Consider the following 17,522-nt stretch of genomic DNA (forward strand, 5'->3'; position numbering starts at 1 on the left):
GGCCCGGCCCGGCCAGCTCGGAGCGTCACGGCCGCGACGGCGCCGCGCTGACGTCATCAGGGCAGCGCCCCGCCCCGGGCCCGCTCGTCAAGGCCGCGGCGCCGCGGTGCTGGCGCCGTCAGCGCGCGCTCCGCCCCCAGCCGGCCGAGCGCAGTCCGGAAGGCGTCCCGGTGACGTCATCAGGACGCGTCTCCTCGTCGCCGCCGCTCACTACGGTGGGACTCAGCGCCGCCATGTGCCAGGTTGGCGAGGACTACGGGGACCCGGCGCCCGAGGGACCGCCGCCGCCGCGGCCTGGGTGAGAGCCGGGCGTCCGCACCGGCCCCTCTCTTTCCCGGCGCCGTCTGCCCGGGGAGCTGCGCTCCGGGAAGCCAGGAGACGGCCGGGGGCCCGGAAGCCCTGGCGTCCCAAGCGGGGGCTGCACCTCGTTCGGCGGCACCCGGGGAGTGCCCGTGTAGCCGGCGGCGAACACCCCAGGAGGGGGCTCCCTCTGCCCGCTGGCACTTGTAATTCTGGCCGCCAGTGCGGACGGCTCCAGCGCTGACCGAACTTTCCGTAGTCGGAGAGGAGGTCGGCCTCCCTGTCGCTTCCACGCACTGGTTCCACTTCTCCCCTCCCGATCCACACGGGACAAGCGGTGGTGTGTCATGCCTGCCTTGGCGAGATTGACAGGTGGCCTTTATGTGCTTTCCTGAGCTGGCTTTAGCAGACTAAGATACCCCCCACGGCCGTCGTCTTTTTTCATACTGGTAGTTAGGGTAAGGCACAAGCCTTGGCTGGTGTGTGTACAGCTGCCCTCAAGAACTCCTCATACGCCAGGTTGGGGTGAGAAAACGGGCCGCCGCCTCCCCAGAGTCTGCCCGGAGGGAGGTCTGCAACCTGTGTTCTTGCCTCCTTCTTCCCCCCAAGCCTTCGAAGCCGTGAGCTGAAGTGTGTGAAGTGCAAGGAAGGCGAACCCGTTGTGGTGATCCGAGCCGGAGACGCCTTCTGCAGGTGAGGCGTGGAGGTGGGTGGGAGGCAGACACGGGGTGACTCGGCAGCCAGGATTGCCCCCATCTCTGTGTCTTGACTTCTTGCTTTAAAGAGCATGTAATCACCTTACTTGTACTTCTAACATTGCTCCCGGTGACTCTGGTGAGTGGGGGTGGGGGTATTGGTTTGCTGCATGGGCACCCCATAATTCTCCCATTATCCAGCTCTGGATTCAGTGGCAGGAAGGTATCTGATGGCTCTTAAGGGGACAGTTGGCAGTGAGGATGAGGTGAGTTACAGGCAGGTTGAGCATCTCCGGGCAGATTAGAGCATCCTGGGATCTTGGCCAGCTGCTCTGAGGGCCACTTACTTTACTTGTGTGGGATGGAGGAAGGTTTGCAGCTTTCTTCAAGCTCTGAGGTGGGGGGGGCGGGACTTTGGAGGGGAGCAGAGGAGGCTGATTCCCAGAGGACCTTGTTATGAACATGCTCTGTTTTCTCTGAGGCCGTCTTGTGGCCCCTGACTTGTCGGCAGTGAATCAGAGCTCCTCCAACACCTGTTCGCTTCCCCTGGGTTCACAGCGCCATGAGGGCAGGACCAGGCTCCTGGTTTATCTGTGTTAATTGCTGCGGACGTTTCGTGCTTTGGGTGGGAGATGAACCTTTGTTGAATGAGTGACCAGCTCATGTTTTTAAAATTAGTCTCCAAGAGTCTTAGACTGTACTTTCCAGAATGTTCCAAAAGGGAAACTGAAGGGACTGAGCTTTTTGTTTCTTTTTTTCCCTAAAACTTTCTCCTCCCCAGCCATCTTTTGGGAACCCAGTGGACTTGGTGTGTGCCACTAGAATATACATTTTAAGCAAAGAAGGCAAGCTTTAATCACTGGGAACATCAAGAAGTGACGATTGTTCCAGGGCACCTGGGTGGCTGTCGGTTAAGCATTCAACTTCAGCTCAGGTCATGATCTCACGGTTTGTGAGTTTGAGCCTCACATCGGGCTCTGTGCTGTCAGCACAGAGCCTGCTTCAGATCCTCCGTCCCCCCTCTCTCTCTGCCCCTCCCCTGCTTGTTCTGTCCGTCTCTCTCAGATAAATTCTTAAAAGAAAAAATATTAAGAAGCGATGATTGTTCTAAACAGAGAAGAGGCCACAGCAGCTCCTTCTGGGCTGAGAGCTCCCCCTGCCTGTGGGCAGCGACAGGGTTCTCTTTGTGCCCCGTGAAGTGGGGAGTGAGTCAAGCATCTGTTGGTTTCAGGAGTCTGCCACGCCTGACTTTCTTGGGAGTCACTGCCCATGGCTGGTCACCTAGGGCCCCAACATTTTATTAAACACTGAGTTGAGTTACAAAGGACCCGGGGTCACCCCTCCTTGTGGTGTCAGCGGTGGGGGTGGGGATTGCTGTAGACACTGATGTGTCTTAATGGGAAAAAGAAAGTAGATTTAGGGGTGCGGCCCCAGGTGTGGGGCAGTTGTAACGGAGCCACCTTGCTCCCTCTTTTCAGGGTGCTGTCTTTGACCCTGACTCCCTGCTGGGCTTGCCAGGGAGCTTTCACATGCAGGTGCCTGGGCCTCACTCTGGCACATTCTGCTATATTTGGCCTGAGTGATTCTAACCTGTGGCCAAGGCTGAGCACTTCTGACCTAGTGAACATGAGAACCAGCTGGGAGGTTTATCATCAACACAGATTCCCAAGGCCTGTGGTTCTGAGTGCTCTGATTCTGTAGGTTTGAAGAAGCAGCCAGGACTGTGCGTTTGGCATGAGCTTCCCGGCATTTCTGGTCCAGATGGGATCAGCTCATTGGGCCAGTGTGGAGCTTTGGGACACCCCCACCCCACAGCCTGTTCAGGGCTCCCCCTTCACCCAGAGGGATAGTACTTCTCCCCATGGGGGTCCCGGAAGGGACCTTCAACTCTGCTTAGGGGAGGGTCGGGCTGGCCTTGCCCTGCACTTTCCTGTGTCCGTCTGTTCTGCCAGCCAGGCCCTCCTGAGCGTTTGGGGGTGCGGGTGGCACCGGGGCTGCGAGCCCCCCAGGTGTCAGTTCACACGAGTAAGGGTAGCTGGGGACCAAGGGAGGCCTCCCTTGCAGTGTGGGGCTGATCGCGGGGCAGACCCAGCTGGCGAGAACCCCGTAAGCTTGGCTTCCCTTGGCAGTTGCTGGGCAGAGCCTTGGTCAAGATGCTTCTGGTCAAAGCCGGAAGTTGGTAAAAGAAGGGGCACGCCAGGCAGAGTCTCGGGCCGCCTCCCCGTCTGGGCGAGGAGGTGGGCCACCCGGGCAGCGCCCCCGCAGCTGCTGCTTGCTTGTGTTGCAGGGACTGCTTCAGGGCGTTTTACGTCCACAAGTTCAGAGCCGTGCTGGGGAAGAATCGGCTCATCTTTCCAGGAGAGAAGGTAGCGTGTGGGGTGACCCCTCTGTGGGGTCCCCAGTTGGAAAGCCCAGCCCCCCCGGCCCTGGCTCTCAATCCCTGTGTCCCTTCCCACTGTCGTGCACGGGTGGTGGGGGGGGGGACGGTGGACACGCTCCTGTTGGAGATGCGGTGCCCTCCAGCGACGTTCCTTTTCCCTTAGGTGCTCCTGGCATGGTCTGGGGGGCCTTCATCCAGCTCCATGGTCTGGCAGGTCCTTGAGGTACATCCCTCCAGCATCTTCCAGGGGCCTTGCTGCTGCCCAGCCAAGCTCCAGGGTCAGGGGCCCTGCCCTGAGGGGCTCTTGCCTGGAGCTTGTGGGAGCAGCCCGCCAGCAGCCGGGACAACCGGAGGGTTCCTCGATGTGTGTACAAGAGGTGCACGTGCTGGGGCTGCGTCTGGAGTGACCCAGCTCTGCCTCAGTTTAGTACTTTGCTGACCGTGTAGAGTCATTATCACCAGAACGGTGTCGCGGCACGGTGGAGCATCGCTTGGGGTGTTGTCAGGTCATGGGCTTCCCCCCGGTCCTGGGTGGAGGATGAGACTGTGACATAGGAGCAGGTGCCTTGGGGAACCCAAAAGGGGTCCAGCCTGGCTGCGGATGGGCAGCCTCCTTGAGAAGTTTAAGGAGAGACCCGAGTGAGCAGCGGGGCCCCCAGGTGGCTAAGTCGGGTGGGGAGCCAGAGTGAGGAAGGTGCTCTGGGTGCAGAGCTGGGCTCCAGGCAGTCAGTGGCCTGCGCAGAATGCTGGCCGCACCCGGGGTCTTGACCCGGGGCTGGGACACACAGACCCTGGGCATTCCCCTTGAGAGGTGCAGATTAGAGGGGCTGCGGCCATGGGGGCGGTCTGTCCTGGGGCCCCCGGTGTGGTGCATCTGGTTGGTGCTCCACTCTGGCGTCACGGCCCACTGAACCTGGCCTTTTGTCTGGCACCTGGTGGCCCCCTTCCCTCTGACTGGTAGTGCCTGGATTTTCTGCTGTTCCGTCGCACTCTCGGTGGCCAGAGGTGCTTGGGTAGGCCGCTTCTCGGGATGTATCCAGGAGGGAGGGACTGACTCGTGAGGAGCAGGTCGTGCGGGGGCAGTGAGATACACATGCGTGGCCTCCCTGTGGGGCCTGACAGCACCTCCTCTGAATGGCCTGTCCACCCCAGGTGGGGGTCAGCACCACTTCCCAGGGGGCCTCAGTCGAGGTAGAGAATGGTCTGTGCCGGGAAACTGTCCTGTGTTTTCTAACTGGGGGGCTGAGCTCCTGTCCCTTTTCTCTCCAGGGCCTGAGTCGAGATTCTGCCAAACGACTGCGTTTCGTGCCAGGGGTCATCTACGTGGATGGTGCGTGTGGCCACCCTCACCCCTACCCCACTGCTCAGGATGAGCCCCACTCAGACAGCGGGTGCTGTGACTTTAGCAAGGCCCTGCTGGGGGCAGTTTTTGGAGACAGCACGCGTGTCCGGCAAGAAAGGCACGGTTGTTGTCTTACCACAGTCAGCTTTCTCAGAGTCAGGCCGGAAGGGCCCCAAGTGAGATGGGGGGGCCCCGAGAGGGATGGGCGAGTTCGCTTCCCCAGGGCCCAGTCGCTAACCTGCCCCCCGCCTTGCTCCCTTGAGATAGGCTCCCAGGTGGATCTCTGGCACTGTGGTCAGTCAGGCCTCCCCTCCACACACCTCCCTGTGCCATGACCGTGAAGCCACTGCCCGCTCTGAAATGCTCCCCCAGGAGAACAGGTTAGCTGTTGTTCGTGCAGAAAAGCCACGTAGGATGTCTCACACGGCGTTGGCCCTGTCCCGTCTCCGGCCCTTCTATAGCCGTGACTCCTTCCCGCCTGCCGTTTTTCAGAGGGAGCGGCTTGTGGGCAGAGCCCGGAGGACAGAGCAAAAACTGTGGCTGAAATGAAGCTGATCCTGCAGACCCTCGGCTTCCCGTGGCACATTGTCACCTTGGAGGAGGTGGGCGGGCCCGTGTCTGATAAGGCCCCTGGAGGGTGGGCTCCTGGGGTGTACGCGAGGGGCCTGTTGAGTCGCCGCACGCAGAGGTGGGCTGGGCCTTACGCTGTCCCCCTGCCCCGGAAGGTATTCGGTCTGTCGCCGTCGGTGCTGCGCTGCTCTGCCCAGGAGCCAGTGGGGGCCGTGGGGACCTACAAGGTGGCTGTGGATAGTTTCCTCCAGCAGCAGCACACGCTAGGGACCGAGAGGGCAGGGGGCAGCCCCAGCCCCACCCAGGGAGAGGAGCAGCTGAGCCCGCCAGGCACCCAGGAGTCCCAGGACCCAGCGGGGCCACCGCCAGCCGCCCAGACCGAGGCTCTGTCCCGACTGTTTGGCTCTGTGAAGACGCTGACGGCCAAAGAAGAGTTTCTGCACACCCTGCGGTAAGCCCCCCGCCCTCCCAGGGTCTTGGCCTGGCTTCACCTGGACCCTGAGACCCTGTGCTCTCCAGGATGCACCTGATCCTGCACGTGGCCCGGACCCATGGCTACTCCAAGGTGATGACAGGAGACAGCTGTACCCGCTTGGCTATCAAGCTCATGACCAGCCTGGCGCTGGGCAGAGGGGCCTTTCTCGCCTGGGACACGGTACGCGGGTGCAGGCCTTTCAGGGACCCTGTTGACCCCTGTCACTTGGAAGTAGTGTCGAGAGTCAGCCCCGGGGTCTCCCTCGCGGAGCAGGGAAGGAGGGACTGCGAGCCCGTCTGGTGGGGGTGGTGAGGGACGTGCCCCCGCCCCCCGCAGGGCTTCTCAGATGAGCGTCACGGTGACGTGGTGGTGGTGCGGCCCATGCGCGACCACACGCTGAAGGAGGTCGCTTTCTACAACCGCCTGTTTGCTGTGCCCTCCGTCTTCACCCCCGCCATCGATACCAAGGTGAGCTGCAGGACCTGGGCGGGCCCCCGCCCTTCGGCATGGGGCCAGGGGTCGCCAGCACCCCTTGGTGACCTGAGCCGTGTCCACACTGGCTCTCAGACCTCAGTGTTAACAGTGGCGTGCCCGGCATTCTGGGAGCAGACGCAGGGCACTCCCCCGCAGTGCAGAGGTGGGCTGCTGTCCTCCAGGAAGAGGGGGTGTGCCGGGGGGCGGTGGGTGGCTGGCCCCCAGGTGCCTGCGTCTCTGGGAAGGGCTCTCAGGTGTAGGACGGGCAGGACGGATCTTGGAGAAATCTGACGGCACGATCTGTGAGAGCCACTGTGTTCAGCAACCGGGAGGCTTCAGAAGCGGGTGCTCCGGCCGACTCCAGCCCTGACGTGGTGCTCGTGGGGGCTGCCAGCGTGAAGCTGTGGCCCCTCAGCCCGGCCTGGGGCGCCACTCCTGCGGCCCTCATCTGATTCCCCTTAGGCCCCCGACAAGGCCAGCGTCCACCGCCTGATGGAGGGCTTCCTGCTCCGGCTGCAAGCCCAGTTCCCGTCTACCGTCAGCACCGTGTACAGGTGTGTGTGCGCGCGTGTGCACGAACACCCGTGTCAGGGTCGGGTTGTGGGAGCGGAGCCCCAGCCTGACGGTGCCTTGCGCCCTGTCTGCCACACCCTCAGGACGAGTGAGAAGCTGGTCAAGGCCCCCCGCGACGGCTGTGCCGCCGGCCCCCGCTGCCTGCTCTGTATGTGCACGCTGGACGTCGACGCTGCTGGTCTGTGTGGAGGGGGAGGGGCCCTGGCAAGTGGGAGGCGGGGTCCGGTCCCCAGAGGATCCTCAGCTTTTCTCTGCCTGCAGATAGTGCCACGGCTTTTGGGGCCCAGACCTCCGGTTTCTCCCAGACGCAGCCCCCCACCCCGCGGGCTGGGGCTGGAGCACCCACAGAGGTGGGCGGCGCCCAGGACCGCTGCCGGGGGGCTGGGCTCTGCGGGAGGTAAGGCCCACCCCGTCCTGCCCCCACGGCCGGCCCCACGCAGCTCTCCGGGGCGGGGGGGTGGCACTTCCAGGGCCCAGGCTAGGTGGTCATGTACAGCTCTGCTCCCTCAGGGAGGACTCCCGAGCCCACGTCATCGAGCAGCTATGCTATGGCTGCCGTGCGAACATGAAGGATGTGGTGAGTGGTTCCCGCCCACGGGTGGTGACAGGAGAGGTCCACCCCCGGGGCTCTGTGCCTCACGGCCCCTCACCCACGGCCCCTCACCCACGGCGGTGCTCTTTTGTCGCAGCCTTCCTTGGACCTCCTGCCACCCTACATTTTGGCCGAGGCCCAGCTCCGCAGCCAAAGGTACCAGCTAGCCACACAGCTGGGGGAGCCCCCTTTGTGTGTGTGTGTGTGTGTGTGGGGGGGGGGGGAGCGGGGAGGGTCCTTCTGGGCCTCTGCACCTGGCGGCAGGTTCCCAGCGTGTGGCTTCCCCCAGGGCCTCGCAGGAGATCCAGGAGTATCTGGTGGAGAACAGTGCTGAGGAGATGCAAACCGCCGAGAGCTGAGCCTGGGGCCACCAAGAGCCGGGGGCGCGGATCGCATAAATAAAAATACTTTTAATTAGAAAACCCTACAGTACTCGTGGGGAGGGGAAGGCTGGACGCCCCAGCCCCAGCCCAGCGTGCCGGCCGCGTGGGGCCCTCGGGGACGAGGAGGTGCCCTGAGCTGGGCGGGGGAGGGGCCACAGCTTCCTTCCTTCGTTCCGGCAGCAGCATCAGGGCCCGGCGGTCTGCCGGGTGGCTCCTTCCTGCCTGGGTGCGGGGCCCTGGCTCCTACTCCTTCTCGCGGGTCCACTTGATCATGGTCTCGGGCGAGCGGTACAGGAAGATGAGCTTGGCGTAGAGCTCCTCCTCCAGCTCCAGCTCGCGCGTCTCCCGCACCAGGAAGATGTCCTGGCAGAGCTTGAGGATGCGGTCCACGCAGGGTAGCTCCTCAAACATGATGGAGTGGGAGATCTCGCTGAAGAAGCCACGCACGAACTTGCCGATGACCAGCACGATGGACACGTAGAGCCCCATGATCCTGCCAGGCGGGGGCAGGGTGAGTCCTGGGCCCCGGAGGCTGCAACCGCCGCCCGTCCGCCTTCGCGCGCAGCACACTCACCCGTAGCCGGCCAGGAAGCCGAGGCTGGGCGGGCTGACCTTGTCGCTGAAGATGACCATGGGGAGCAGGTTGCATTCGGCCTGGCAGTCCTGCAGCTCGATGACCCACCACTCCAGGAAGCCGGCGGCCCCCGAGCCCACGCGCTCCCTCCGCAGCTGGATGCGCACTCCGAGGTAGTCGGCCTCCTCGTCTGGGGCAGAGCCAGGGTCCGTCAGGGCCCCCACCCTTGCCCGGGGTGGTGCCAACCCCCCACTCGCATGCACTCGCTGTCACACACTCACTGGGCTGCAGCTGCTTCACGGGGTTGGCCTCGGGCCCGTTGGGAGCACGGATGTACTTGGGGAAGAGATTGGGGATGACCCTGCAGGGGGGGGGGGGGGGGGGGAGTCAGGCCCAGCGCCCCCGGGTGCCCCCCCCCCACTCACACCGACTGGTCCCAGGTGCCCTCTGGCAGGCCCCGCCCCCCAGTGCTCTCCCCCACTCACACCGACTGGTCCGAGGTGCCCTCCAGCAGGCTGGCCAGCTGCCTCCGCTCACTGCTATTGGCAGCCAGGTCCAGGGTGTGCTTCTCGTTGGTGTATTCCACGGTGCCGCCCTTGGCCAGGTCCCTACGGGCCAGCACACAGCGTGACCCACGGCGGGCCACACCCCACCCGGGTCCTGCCCCAGCCCGGGCCGCACCTCTGGAAATTCCAGGTGAAGCGCAGGGTGATGTCGGTGGTGCCGTTGTACAGCTCCCGCTTCATCTGGGCCCGGCTGGGCGGGCTGATGCGCCACAGTGCCCCGGAGCTGCCTTCGATCTGCGCCGTGACGATGTCCTCGGGGCTGTACTGGCTGATGAACTGCATGGCCAGCTGGGCCCGGGGCGGCACTTGAGCGAGCGGCGGCCCCCTCCACCCCGCCCCCCGCCCCCGCAGGTGCAGCCCGGGGCCCACTCACAGGGTTCGGGTCGAAGTGTCTGGACAGCTCCTCATAGGCCTGTTGCGTGAAGGGCACGATGGACGGCTGCTGCGCGCTCATGGTGAACAAGGGCTGCGGTGGGGGGACGGCGTGACGCTGCAGGGAGCCCCTCGGCCCCTGGCTGCCAGCGCCGCGTGGAACTCTAAAGACGAGTGACGTGGGACTGGCCCACCGTCCTGCTCCCCGGCTGGGACAGACCGGTGGCTCACCTCGTAGCCACCCAGCTTGAGGGTGACGGTGACGTCGATCGGCTGGTTGACGACGCCGACCACGGAGCGCACCAGGGACATAAAGAGCAGAGGGAACCAGATGATGGCCACGAGGAACAGGATGATGAGCCCGCCCATGCCGTACTTGACCACCTTCTTCTTCTTCTGCCCCTTGGGCTGTGGGTATTTCTGGGGGGGGGGGCGGCGGGGTGTGGGTCAGGTCCTCAGCTCTGCCCGCCCCCCGCCCCGTCCCGGACCCCCACCCCCTGCTGCTCCGGGGGCCGTCCTCACGCGGCCACAGCCTGGAACAGCACTTAGTGTGGCCTCTGCGTGCACAGACACCGGCCAAGTACAGCCGAGAACCCAGAAACAGACCCTCGCGCCGAGCGAGGAAAGGATAGGCTCGTCAGCGGTCGTGCTGGGACAAACGGACACCGACACGCCAGAGACATGGGATGGTCCGTAAAACTCCCAGGGGCAAAGTTTCATTCCTCAGGATCTGGTGCGAGATTCTCGGACCGAGCACGAGCACGAGCACCAGCAGAAAACTGGACGTCAGAGAAAGACTCCTGTGTTTCAGGGGAGGGGGAGAGACCATGGAGAGCGAGCCCGCAGAACGGGAGGCTTCGGGGCAAATCCTGCCTGAGAGGGGCTATAGCGTCCAGAACAGAAGTTCTTGTAAGTCAACGATAAGACGACAGACAACCCAGGGACGCAAGGGGCAAAGCAGACGACTGACAGGCACGGGAGAAGAGTGTCACCGTCACGAGCCATCAGGGCCACCAGAACCAAGACTGCACTGAGGCAGTCACCTCTCGGTCACAAGTGCTGGCGAGGACGTGGGGAGACCGGCAGCCCCCACGCCGCAGTGGGGGGGAGCGGGGCGGCCGAGGGGCTGAGGCATCCACGGCAACACTCGCTGCGATCAACAGAACAGAAGCCCAGCCTCCTTCACAGTTTGGAATGGTGGCGTAAGAAAGGTGGCTCAGTCACGTGATAAAAAGCTGCTCGGCCATGAAAACCCCAAGTCCTGACACAGGCCACGCGGACGGCGCTTTGAACCCCCTAGAACGAAAGAAGCCGGACCCGGGCTATGGGGCAAGTGACTGCATGTGCACGAACCTTCTGGAACAGGCAAATCTCTGCAGCGAGGGGTTCTTGCTGGAGCGCTGGGCCGGGTTTAGACCCGAGGGGACAGTGGCACAGCTCTGTGACCGTGCTATGCGTCGCTGAATTGTACAGGTGGATGGGGCAGGTTCTGTGCCCACCGTCCCCCAGTAAAGCTGCTAACGGGACCGCGGCTGATACTTGGTGCCCACCCCATCTCCCAGCCCTCGCGCCTAAGACCAGAGGCCAGGCCTCTTCTGGGTATTTGCTCAGACCTCGGTCAGCTGCCTGTTCCCAACAGGGTCAAGTTCACCGTTCCCTCTAAGAGGCACCTCCTGGCCTCATGTGGTCGTGGGTTGGCAGCCCCCAGGTGAGGGGTGGGGGGGACCACCAGCACCACCTGGTTGTCGTGTGGCCCGTCTGCCCCAGTGGGGAGTGACCAGTGTCCCTCACTACCCGCCTTAGGCCCGGGCACCTTCTCGGTCTCTCGGCTGCACTTGATGATGAAAATGTTGGCGTAGATGTCCTCCACACACATCCAGCTGGAGAGGGACAGCGTGGTGTCCGTCCACACCCAGTCCATCACGGCCCGCAGCTCCACCAGGAACGGCACGAGCCGGAAACTGCCGGGGGCGGGCACCATCAGGACAGCCCGCGGGAGACCGCCCCACTCCCGGCGCCCCGTGCCCGCCCACACTCACCCCTGGAAGAGGAAGAGGTTGAGGTGGTTGTACTTCTTGGTGAGGAAGTTGCCCAGGATGCGGGTGGGGTAGCCGCAGCGGATCTGGTAGGCGGACAGGGCGAAGTAGACGCACTTGACGAAGTACCACAGCTGGGCCACTGCGTTCTGGCTGAACATCCTGCAGGGGCGGGAAGGCCAGGTCAGGGCGCCCTGCCTGAAGCCGGAGCCTCAAGGTCTCCGGGCCCAGCGCCGGCCCGGCCAGACACCCACCTCTCGGTGACCGCGGGCAGAATGAGGAACATCCAGAGGTGGATGGCCAGCACCAGGACCACCTGGAAGGCCAGCTTGCCCAGCACGGTCTTGCGGAGGTAGAGGGCGCGGTCGATGACCATGGTGCTGAACTGGATGAGCAGCATGACCAGGAAGGCCTCGGGCACCTGGTCGTCTGACAGTGAGGACGTGATGTCTGTGGCTGCTGAGTGTTTCTGTGCCGGGAGAACAGAGGTCAGGGGGTGGCGGGGGGGGGGGGGGGAGGGGGTGGCGGGGAGGGGGTGTTGGGCTCTGTGCTCACCCCAAAGGCCCAGAAGCCAAAGATGATGATGATGAAGTCAACGACGTCCGCCAGGAACATGAGGGCGTAGACGTCAGTGGCCGCGCGGTACTGGGTGTGCAGGATGTCGTGGAAAAAGCAGTGCAGGGGCCGGTACACGCTCTGGGCCCTGCAGGCGGCGGTGGGCTCAGTGCGCCGGCGCCCCCAGCTGCGCCCTCCCACCCGCCCTGGCCTGGGGGCTGCCACGGTCACTCACAGGGCCAGGCAGCAGCTCTGCAGTCGGAGCCCCAGGGCTCTCGCCCTTTCCCGAGGGCGACTCCACCTCTCGCTCCCCGGGGCCGCCGCCACGACGCCTTCTGTGGGAGCAGCCACTGCTGACGGGAGCCCCGGGGGCTCCAGGCCCAGCTCCAACTCCCGGCCACCCCAAGACCACCCCCCCAGGGGGCTGGGTCACCCCACTTTACGGACCAGCAGGCTGAGATGAACACAGAGACGTCCCCAGGTCGCTGGCAGTGGGCCAGCTGGGGCTGCGTCGCCTGCCACGTGGGGCAGGCCGGGAACACGGCAGGGGCCGCGGCTCCAGGTGGGAGCCCGCCGGGCTACAGTGGCCGTGGAGGGACAGGGCCGTCGTACCAACGGCTGTGGGCTCCACAGGCTCTGTGCTCTCCCTTCTCCTCTTCCTGAAACGCAGGCTGATCGGCTTTGGGTCTCGGGGCTGGGGCTCCACGGGAGGCTCTGGGGGCCCATCCCCTGCTTCCGCCTGCATGTGGTACTGGGCGAGGGCCCCAGCCACCCCTGGTTCTCCCAGGGGTCCCGGTGACGTCTGCTCCTCTTCAGCCCCCTTCTTCCCAGTGCCGCGGTCGTGGTCCTTGGAGAGTTGGTCCCCTTCATGGTCCCAGAGGCCGTAGCACTGCAGGGGGGTGGGGGCGGAGAGAGGTGAGGTGGCTGGCGTGGCCGTACCCCGGGACCCGCAACATCCCGGCCTGCCTCCCGGCAGGTGGGGCGTGTGCCGCGAGGTGCCCGCCTGCCGTCCCCGGCGACGCACCAGCAGCTGGGAGCGGTGGAAGAACAGGGCCATGAGCTGTACTAGGTCGTACTTGACGTAGCCGTCGGTCTTCTCCAGGCCCAGGATCCGTGGCGGGAAGTACGGCTTGTTCTCGTAGCGCCGGAGCACCGCGTGGGTGTTCCAGGGGAAGAAGCCAAACTGGAACAGGTACTTGGTGACCACGGTCACCTGCAGGGGAGGAGGCTCAGCATGGCACGGCCAGAACTCCCTCTCCCCCGCCCCCCTGGGCCACGGCCCACCTCGGTGAAGACGATGGCCGTCATCCAGAAGCGCTTGCTGGGCCTCGGGATGGACAGCATGGCCCACAGGAAGACGAGCACGGGCAGCACCAGGGAGGTGGCCGAGGCGGTGACCATGTGGTTGAGGATGATGACGAAATAGCAGAGCAGCTCCGAGTGGGCGGCCACGCACTGGTAGGCGGCCTGCAGCAGCCGCAGCGCCCGGCCCTGCCTCGCTTCGAACTGCTGGGCCTCCTCCAGCTCCTGGATGTGCAGGTGCCTGCGGGGAGCCGCGCCCAGGCCCTCTCGCACCAGCGCCCGCCGCCCCCCCAGCCCCCCGCACTGGCCACCCTGGGCACCGACCTGTTGAGGAGCAGCTCGCTGGCGGTGCGGGTCCGGGTGGAAGCACCGGCGGGAAGCTCCCGGGAGCTGTGCAGGGAAGCCCCGGGCTCGGCGGTCGCGTCCTCGCCGCTGCTGCGGGCGTCGCACCCCGTGCTCAGGGAGCCGCCGGTGGCCTCCGTGGCGGCGCTCAGTGGCTCCTGGGCCCCCGGCCCACTATGGGAGGCGAGGGCGGTCACAGAGAGGCAGCCCGCCCTCTGCTCTGCCCGGGCTCTGGGGCCGGCAGGCCGCACGCCTCCTGGTCCGTGCGCCCACAGCGGGGCGGCTCTGCCCGAGTCCGCTGGGTCCCGGCCGCCTCCTGAGCCCCGCCAGCCCACACCCACCTTGCCGCCGCGCCGGGTGCGTCTCGGGCCCCCGAGGAGCCTGGTGGTGCGGCCTCCGCGCCCCTGGCATACAGCTGGTCCAGCAGGCCCCGGTGTACCTCTTGGCCCTGCGGGGCAGCGAGAGGCTCAGGGTGGCAGTTCCTCAAGCGAGGGGCCGGCCCGGGGCTCGGGGGTGTGGGCGCGCGCGCTCACCCTGAGCAGCGCCTGCGTGTACAGGTAGCGCTCGGCGCGCAACACGTCACTCATGGCGCGGTGGTGCCGTGTGAAGGTGCGCAGCCAGTCCGTCAGCCCGTCCACCAGCGCCTGCCCCAGCACCCACAGAAACTGCACGGCGCTCAGCACCCGCTGCATCACGTGGCTGTGGCCTGCAGCGGGGGCAGGGGAGAGGGGCGCTGCAGAGGCTGCCGGTGGGAGGCCCCCGGCCCCCAGCCCCCCGGTCTCTGGGCACGCCCACGCACCAGCCGCCTCTTGGTCTGGGCCCTCCGCCGGCTCCGCCTCCGCGCCCGGGCCGCCTCCTGGGCACAGGGGTGTGTGCTGGTCAGCGCCTTGCGGCCCCGTGGCCCCCGGCGCCCACCCCGCGCGCCCCAGACTCACCTGCGGGCAGCTGCCCTGCCTGCTCCTGCCTCGCCTGCTCCTCCCGCTGCCTCCTCAGCACCGTCTGCGCGTTGGTCACCCATGCCTGGTACGCCAGCTGTGGGCCGGGTCCTCAGGGTCAGCACCCCGCCTCCCGGGACGTCGGGTCCCACTCAGCCCACCTCGGAGCTCCCGGGGAGCTTGGGACCAGGCCCGGCTGGGGGCCTTCGGCTAGCTCCCTGCTTCAGAGGGGGTGGGAAGCGGGTCCCGTGGGGCTGTGCCGTGGGGTCAGGGCACGTGGCCACATCCTGCACACGTGGTTGGCATTCGGTGCCAGGGCCACTTCCTGCAACCTGAGGACCCAGGGGTAGGCGAGGGACCCCACCGTTTTCCAGCAAACACGCATAACCCTTCTCAAGTCCTGGACGCTCAGCGGCGATGTCAGGAGACCGTGGACGGAGGCCCACCGAGCCACCGCCTGTGCCCTGTGCGCCCTGCGGCCTGCGTGTGCCTGTGACCTGTGGGCTCTGGAGGTCTGAAAGGATCTGGGCAGGCTGACTAAAGAGGGTCTCTCCTCCCCCCGCGCCCCACTGACAGGGGAAGGCAGGCAGGCGACCCTCCCACCTCACCTGGAAAGCGCTCTGTGCCGAAGGCCTGGGGTCCTCGGGCGGGGTCTCCTCCTCCTCCTCACTGTCAGACTCGAACAGGAAGTAGTCCCCCGAGTGGATAACTGCAGGCAGGTGGGGCTGAGAACTGTCCTCCCCGACAGGGGCTCAGGCTCCACACCCCCCTCCCCAAGACTCAAGTCCTCTTTAGTGTCAGAAGGGTCCAGGAATGCGCCGGGCCGTGGCACCCAGCATAGCTTCCCTCGGCCTCCCACCATCCCGGGGGACAGCCACGGGAGCTGGAGGCTGGGGCCAGGCCAGAGCAGTGACGGGACACAGACCGGACAGGAAGAACACGAGGGTGGGCGTCAGCATGAACACTCAGACTCGTGAGAGTCTGAGCGACGGGAGCACAAAGCCTGCGTGGGGACCTGGCTGAACCGAGACCCAGCCTGTTATTACTGCGTGGCGGGGTGGGGCCGGAGGGCTGGCTGACAGGGCACACGGGGAAAGGCCGGGGCGCGTGGCCACAGGTGGGTGCACGGCAGCTGAGAGAGGAGGGGCCCAGGCACAGTGGGCCCAAGGAGGTGGTACCTGTGGCGTGGTCCAGCCAGGGCCGCCACCACTGCCTCCGTGGCGGGGACGAGCCCCGTGGACTGCCAGGCCCTGTGGAGGGGCGAAGCGAGCATGAGCCGGCGGGGCGAGGCGCGGGCAGGCCATGGGCAGCGCCCCCGACAGGGGGCCTCGCGGTGCCGTGGGGAGCAGAGGACAGTCCACGAGTGCAGGCGGACGGTGGCAGGCTGGCCCGCGGCCCACAGGGACACGGTGAGCACGTGGCACAGGACAGATGGGCGCACGCGGCACAAACCAGACAGGAGCGGGAGCCAGCGGCACAGACGCCGGGACCCCGGGACCCTGCGAGCCCCTCACACTCACCCGGCTCCTGGGGGGGGCCCTGGGGCTCCTGGGGGCGGCTGCGGCCAGCCCGGCTCTGCCTGTGCTTCTCCTGTTTGGCGCGGATGCGCTCCATCCTGGGGGGCGGGGGCGGCTCTGAGCACCGAGCTGGGCGGGAGAGCCCGGGGCCCCCCACCCAGACGGCACCTACTGTCTCTTCAGCTGGGCCAGGGACTTCTCCTCCGCCTTGCGATGGAGCTCAATGCTCTTGAGGTTGGCCGCGTTGTACAGCGCGAAGCCCCTGCGGGGAGGTGGCGTCACCCTGGCACCCCAGGGGCACGGCTCCCCGACCTGTGGCCTGAGCCCAGCCTCCACCCAGGTCCCTCCAGCTCCACAGCCCCCCTTCTCCCCTTGTCGTGAGTTGGGATGAGGGAGAGGGCCCCTTCCTGCTGCCTCCTGACTCTCGGGGGGGGGGGGGGGAAACAAGCCATCCAAGAGGTGTCCGTGGGGGACAGGAGATGCCCGGCTCGACAGCCCAGGCAGGGAGGCCGCCCAGTGGCCGTGCGCCCTCGGGCCAACGTGGGGGCAAAAACGGGCCGAACTGCCGGCCAGGGGCAGAGCTGGGGTGGGTCAGGCCCTCGGAAGTCGCCCGAGTAGACACGTTAACGTAGTGGGGCGGTGCCGCGCAACCCGGGGGGCCCGAGGTGGGGCCTGACCTGGAGGCCTGCAAGGCAGTGGCCTGGAGCTCCGCACTGACGTGCAGGAAGTAGCGGCTGAGGAACACGCGGCGCTGGAGCAGCAGGAACAGGAAGCACACGCTGTCCCAGAGCACGCCAGCCTCCTCCACGGGCAGCAGGCAGTCCCGGTCCCGGCTCAGCATCTCCTTGGCTGCGGTGCGCGTCAGGGTCAGGGGGCGGAACCCCGGAAGCGTTGCGTGTCTCCGAGCCCCGCCCACAGCGCGTCCCCCCCCCCCCCCCGCGCGCTCACTCACGGTCATAGTAGCCTTTGACGGTGCACACGAGGCTGAAGAGCTGGATGACCCAGCAGAAGCTGCTCTGCATTTGCTCCACGAACACGCAGGACAGGAGCTGGGGCAGGAAGGGGGGGTCAGGGTCAGCCTGGGCCTGGGGAGGGGGGAGGGGCGCGCGGGGGGCGGGGCCAGGCCGGCCGGGCGCACCGAAAGCATGTTCTTGGAGATGATGACGGTGACGTTGTACAGAATGAGGCAGTCCCACAGCAGGAGGCGGGCACGCGTGTGCTTCTGCAACAGGCTGGTGCCGAAGAGCAGCAGGTAGAAGCAGGCCAGCAGGTAGCCCAGCCCGAAGATACTGATGCGGGTGGCTCCCGTGACGAACACCACCACCAGCACCAGCCAGAAGAGGTAGCGGAAGACGGCCACCTTCAGCATGTCGAGGTAGGACCTGCCAGACGGGGCGTCACTGCGGGGCCCGGGCAGCCCCACGTCCTCCCGGCAGCCTCGGCCCAGGGGAGCCGGTGAGGCGCGCCCCCGCTGCCAGGTCGGCGCCCGCCCCTCGGCCCGGCAGAGGGGATCCCGCCGCCAGCGCCCGCCAGGCCTGC

At 66.0% G+C, this 17,522-nt stretch overlaps 2 protein-coding genes across 3 annotated transcripts in view; one reads left to right on the forward strand and one right to left on the reverse strand.

The window, feature by feature from the left end:
• Window positions 1-167: 167 nt before the first annotated feature.
• CTU2 (cytosolic thiouridylase subunit 2) lies at window positions 168-7,823 on the forward strand. 2 transcript variants are annotated; one of them, XM_040443321.1, is made up of 15 exons: window positions 168-298; window positions 910-993; window positions 3,283-3,361; window positions 3,539-3,598; window positions 4,645-4,705; window positions 5,210-5,319; window positions 5,443-5,738; window positions 5,807-5,942; window positions 6,099-6,230; window positions 6,699-6,790; window positions 6,893-6,987; window positions 7,071-7,206; window positions 7,320-7,386; window positions 7,499-7,557; window positions 7,691-7,823. In XM_040443321.1, exons 1-15 carry the CDS (start codon window positions 234-236, stop codon window positions 7,758-7,760), a joined length of 1,542 nt encoding a protein of 513 aa, XP_040299255.1. In that variant the 5' UTR covers window positions 168-233; the 3' UTR covers window positions 7,761-7,823. The 2 variants fall into 2 exon arrangements, with proteins under 2 accessions (XP_040299255.1, XP_040299258.1); XM_040443324.1 differs by lacking the exons at window positions 168-298; window positions 910-993; window positions 3,283-3,361; window positions 3,539-3,598; window positions 4,645-4,705 and adding an exon at window positions 4,714-4,835.
• PIEZO1 (piezo type mechanosensitive ion channel component 1 (Er blood group)) overlaps window positions 7,792-17,522 on the reverse strand; it is a 35,373-nt gene continuing 25,642 nt past the window's right edge. Inside the window, exons 21-47 of the mRNA XM_040443425.1 lie at window positions 17,122-17,365; window positions 16,936-17,032; window positions 16,661-16,832; window positions 16,156-16,245; window positions 15,987-16,081; window positions 15,645-15,716; window positions 15,075-15,175; window positions 14,467-14,563; window positions 14,331-14,387; window positions 14,065-14,237; window positions 13,873-13,979; window positions 13,514-13,705; window positions 13,172-13,430; window positions 12,912-13,100; window positions 12,500-12,776; window positions 12,123-12,222; window positions 11,888-12,035; window positions 11,587-11,801; window positions 11,336-11,494; window positions 11,110-11,257; window positions 9,528-9,716; window positions 9,298-9,390; window positions 9,040-9,212; window positions 8,844-8,966; window positions 8,640-8,719; window positions 8,359-8,548; window positions 7,792-8,277 (exon numbers count right to left, since the gene is read on the reverse strand). Coding sequence (XP_040299359.1) covers window positions 8,028-8,277; window positions 8,359-8,548; window positions 8,640-8,719; window positions 8,844-8,966; window positions 9,040-9,212; window positions 9,298-9,390; window positions 9,528-9,716; window positions 11,110-11,257; window positions 11,336-11,494; window positions 11,587-11,801; window positions 11,888-12,035; window positions 12,123-12,222; window positions 12,500-12,776; window positions 12,912-13,100; window positions 13,172-13,430; window positions 13,514-13,705; window positions 13,873-13,979; window positions 14,065-14,237; window positions 14,331-14,387; window positions 14,467-14,563; window positions 15,075-15,175; window positions 15,645-15,716; window positions 15,987-16,081; window positions 16,156-16,245; window positions 16,661-16,832; window positions 16,936-17,032; window positions 17,122-17,365 — 4,090 coding nt within the window. The 3' untranslated portion in view covers window positions 7,792-8,027. The remainder of the gene's footprint in view (window positions 8,278-8,358; window positions 8,549-8,639; window positions 8,720-8,843; window positions 8,967-9,039; window positions 9,213-9,297; window positions 9,391-9,527; window positions 9,717-11,109; window positions 11,258-11,335; window positions 11,495-11,586; window positions 11,802-11,887; window positions 12,036-12,122; window positions 12,223-12,499; window positions 12,777-12,911; window positions 13,101-13,171; window positions 13,431-13,513; window positions 13,706-13,872; window positions 13,980-14,064; window positions 14,238-14,330; window positions 14,388-14,466; window positions 14,564-15,074; window positions 15,176-15,644; window positions 15,717-15,986; window positions 16,082-16,155; window positions 16,246-16,660; window positions 16,833-16,935; window positions 17,033-17,121; window positions 17,366-17,522) is intronic.

The sequence above is a fragment of the Herpailurus yagouaroundi genome, unplaced genomic scaffold, assembly GCF_014898765.1.
Source record: "Herpailurus yagouaroundi ecotype Mexico unplaced genomic scaffold, PumYag 190, whole genome shotgun sequence".
NCBI classification, from domain to species: Eukaryota; Metazoa; Chordata; class Mammalia; order Carnivora; family Felidae; genus Herpailurus; species Herpailurus yagouaroundi.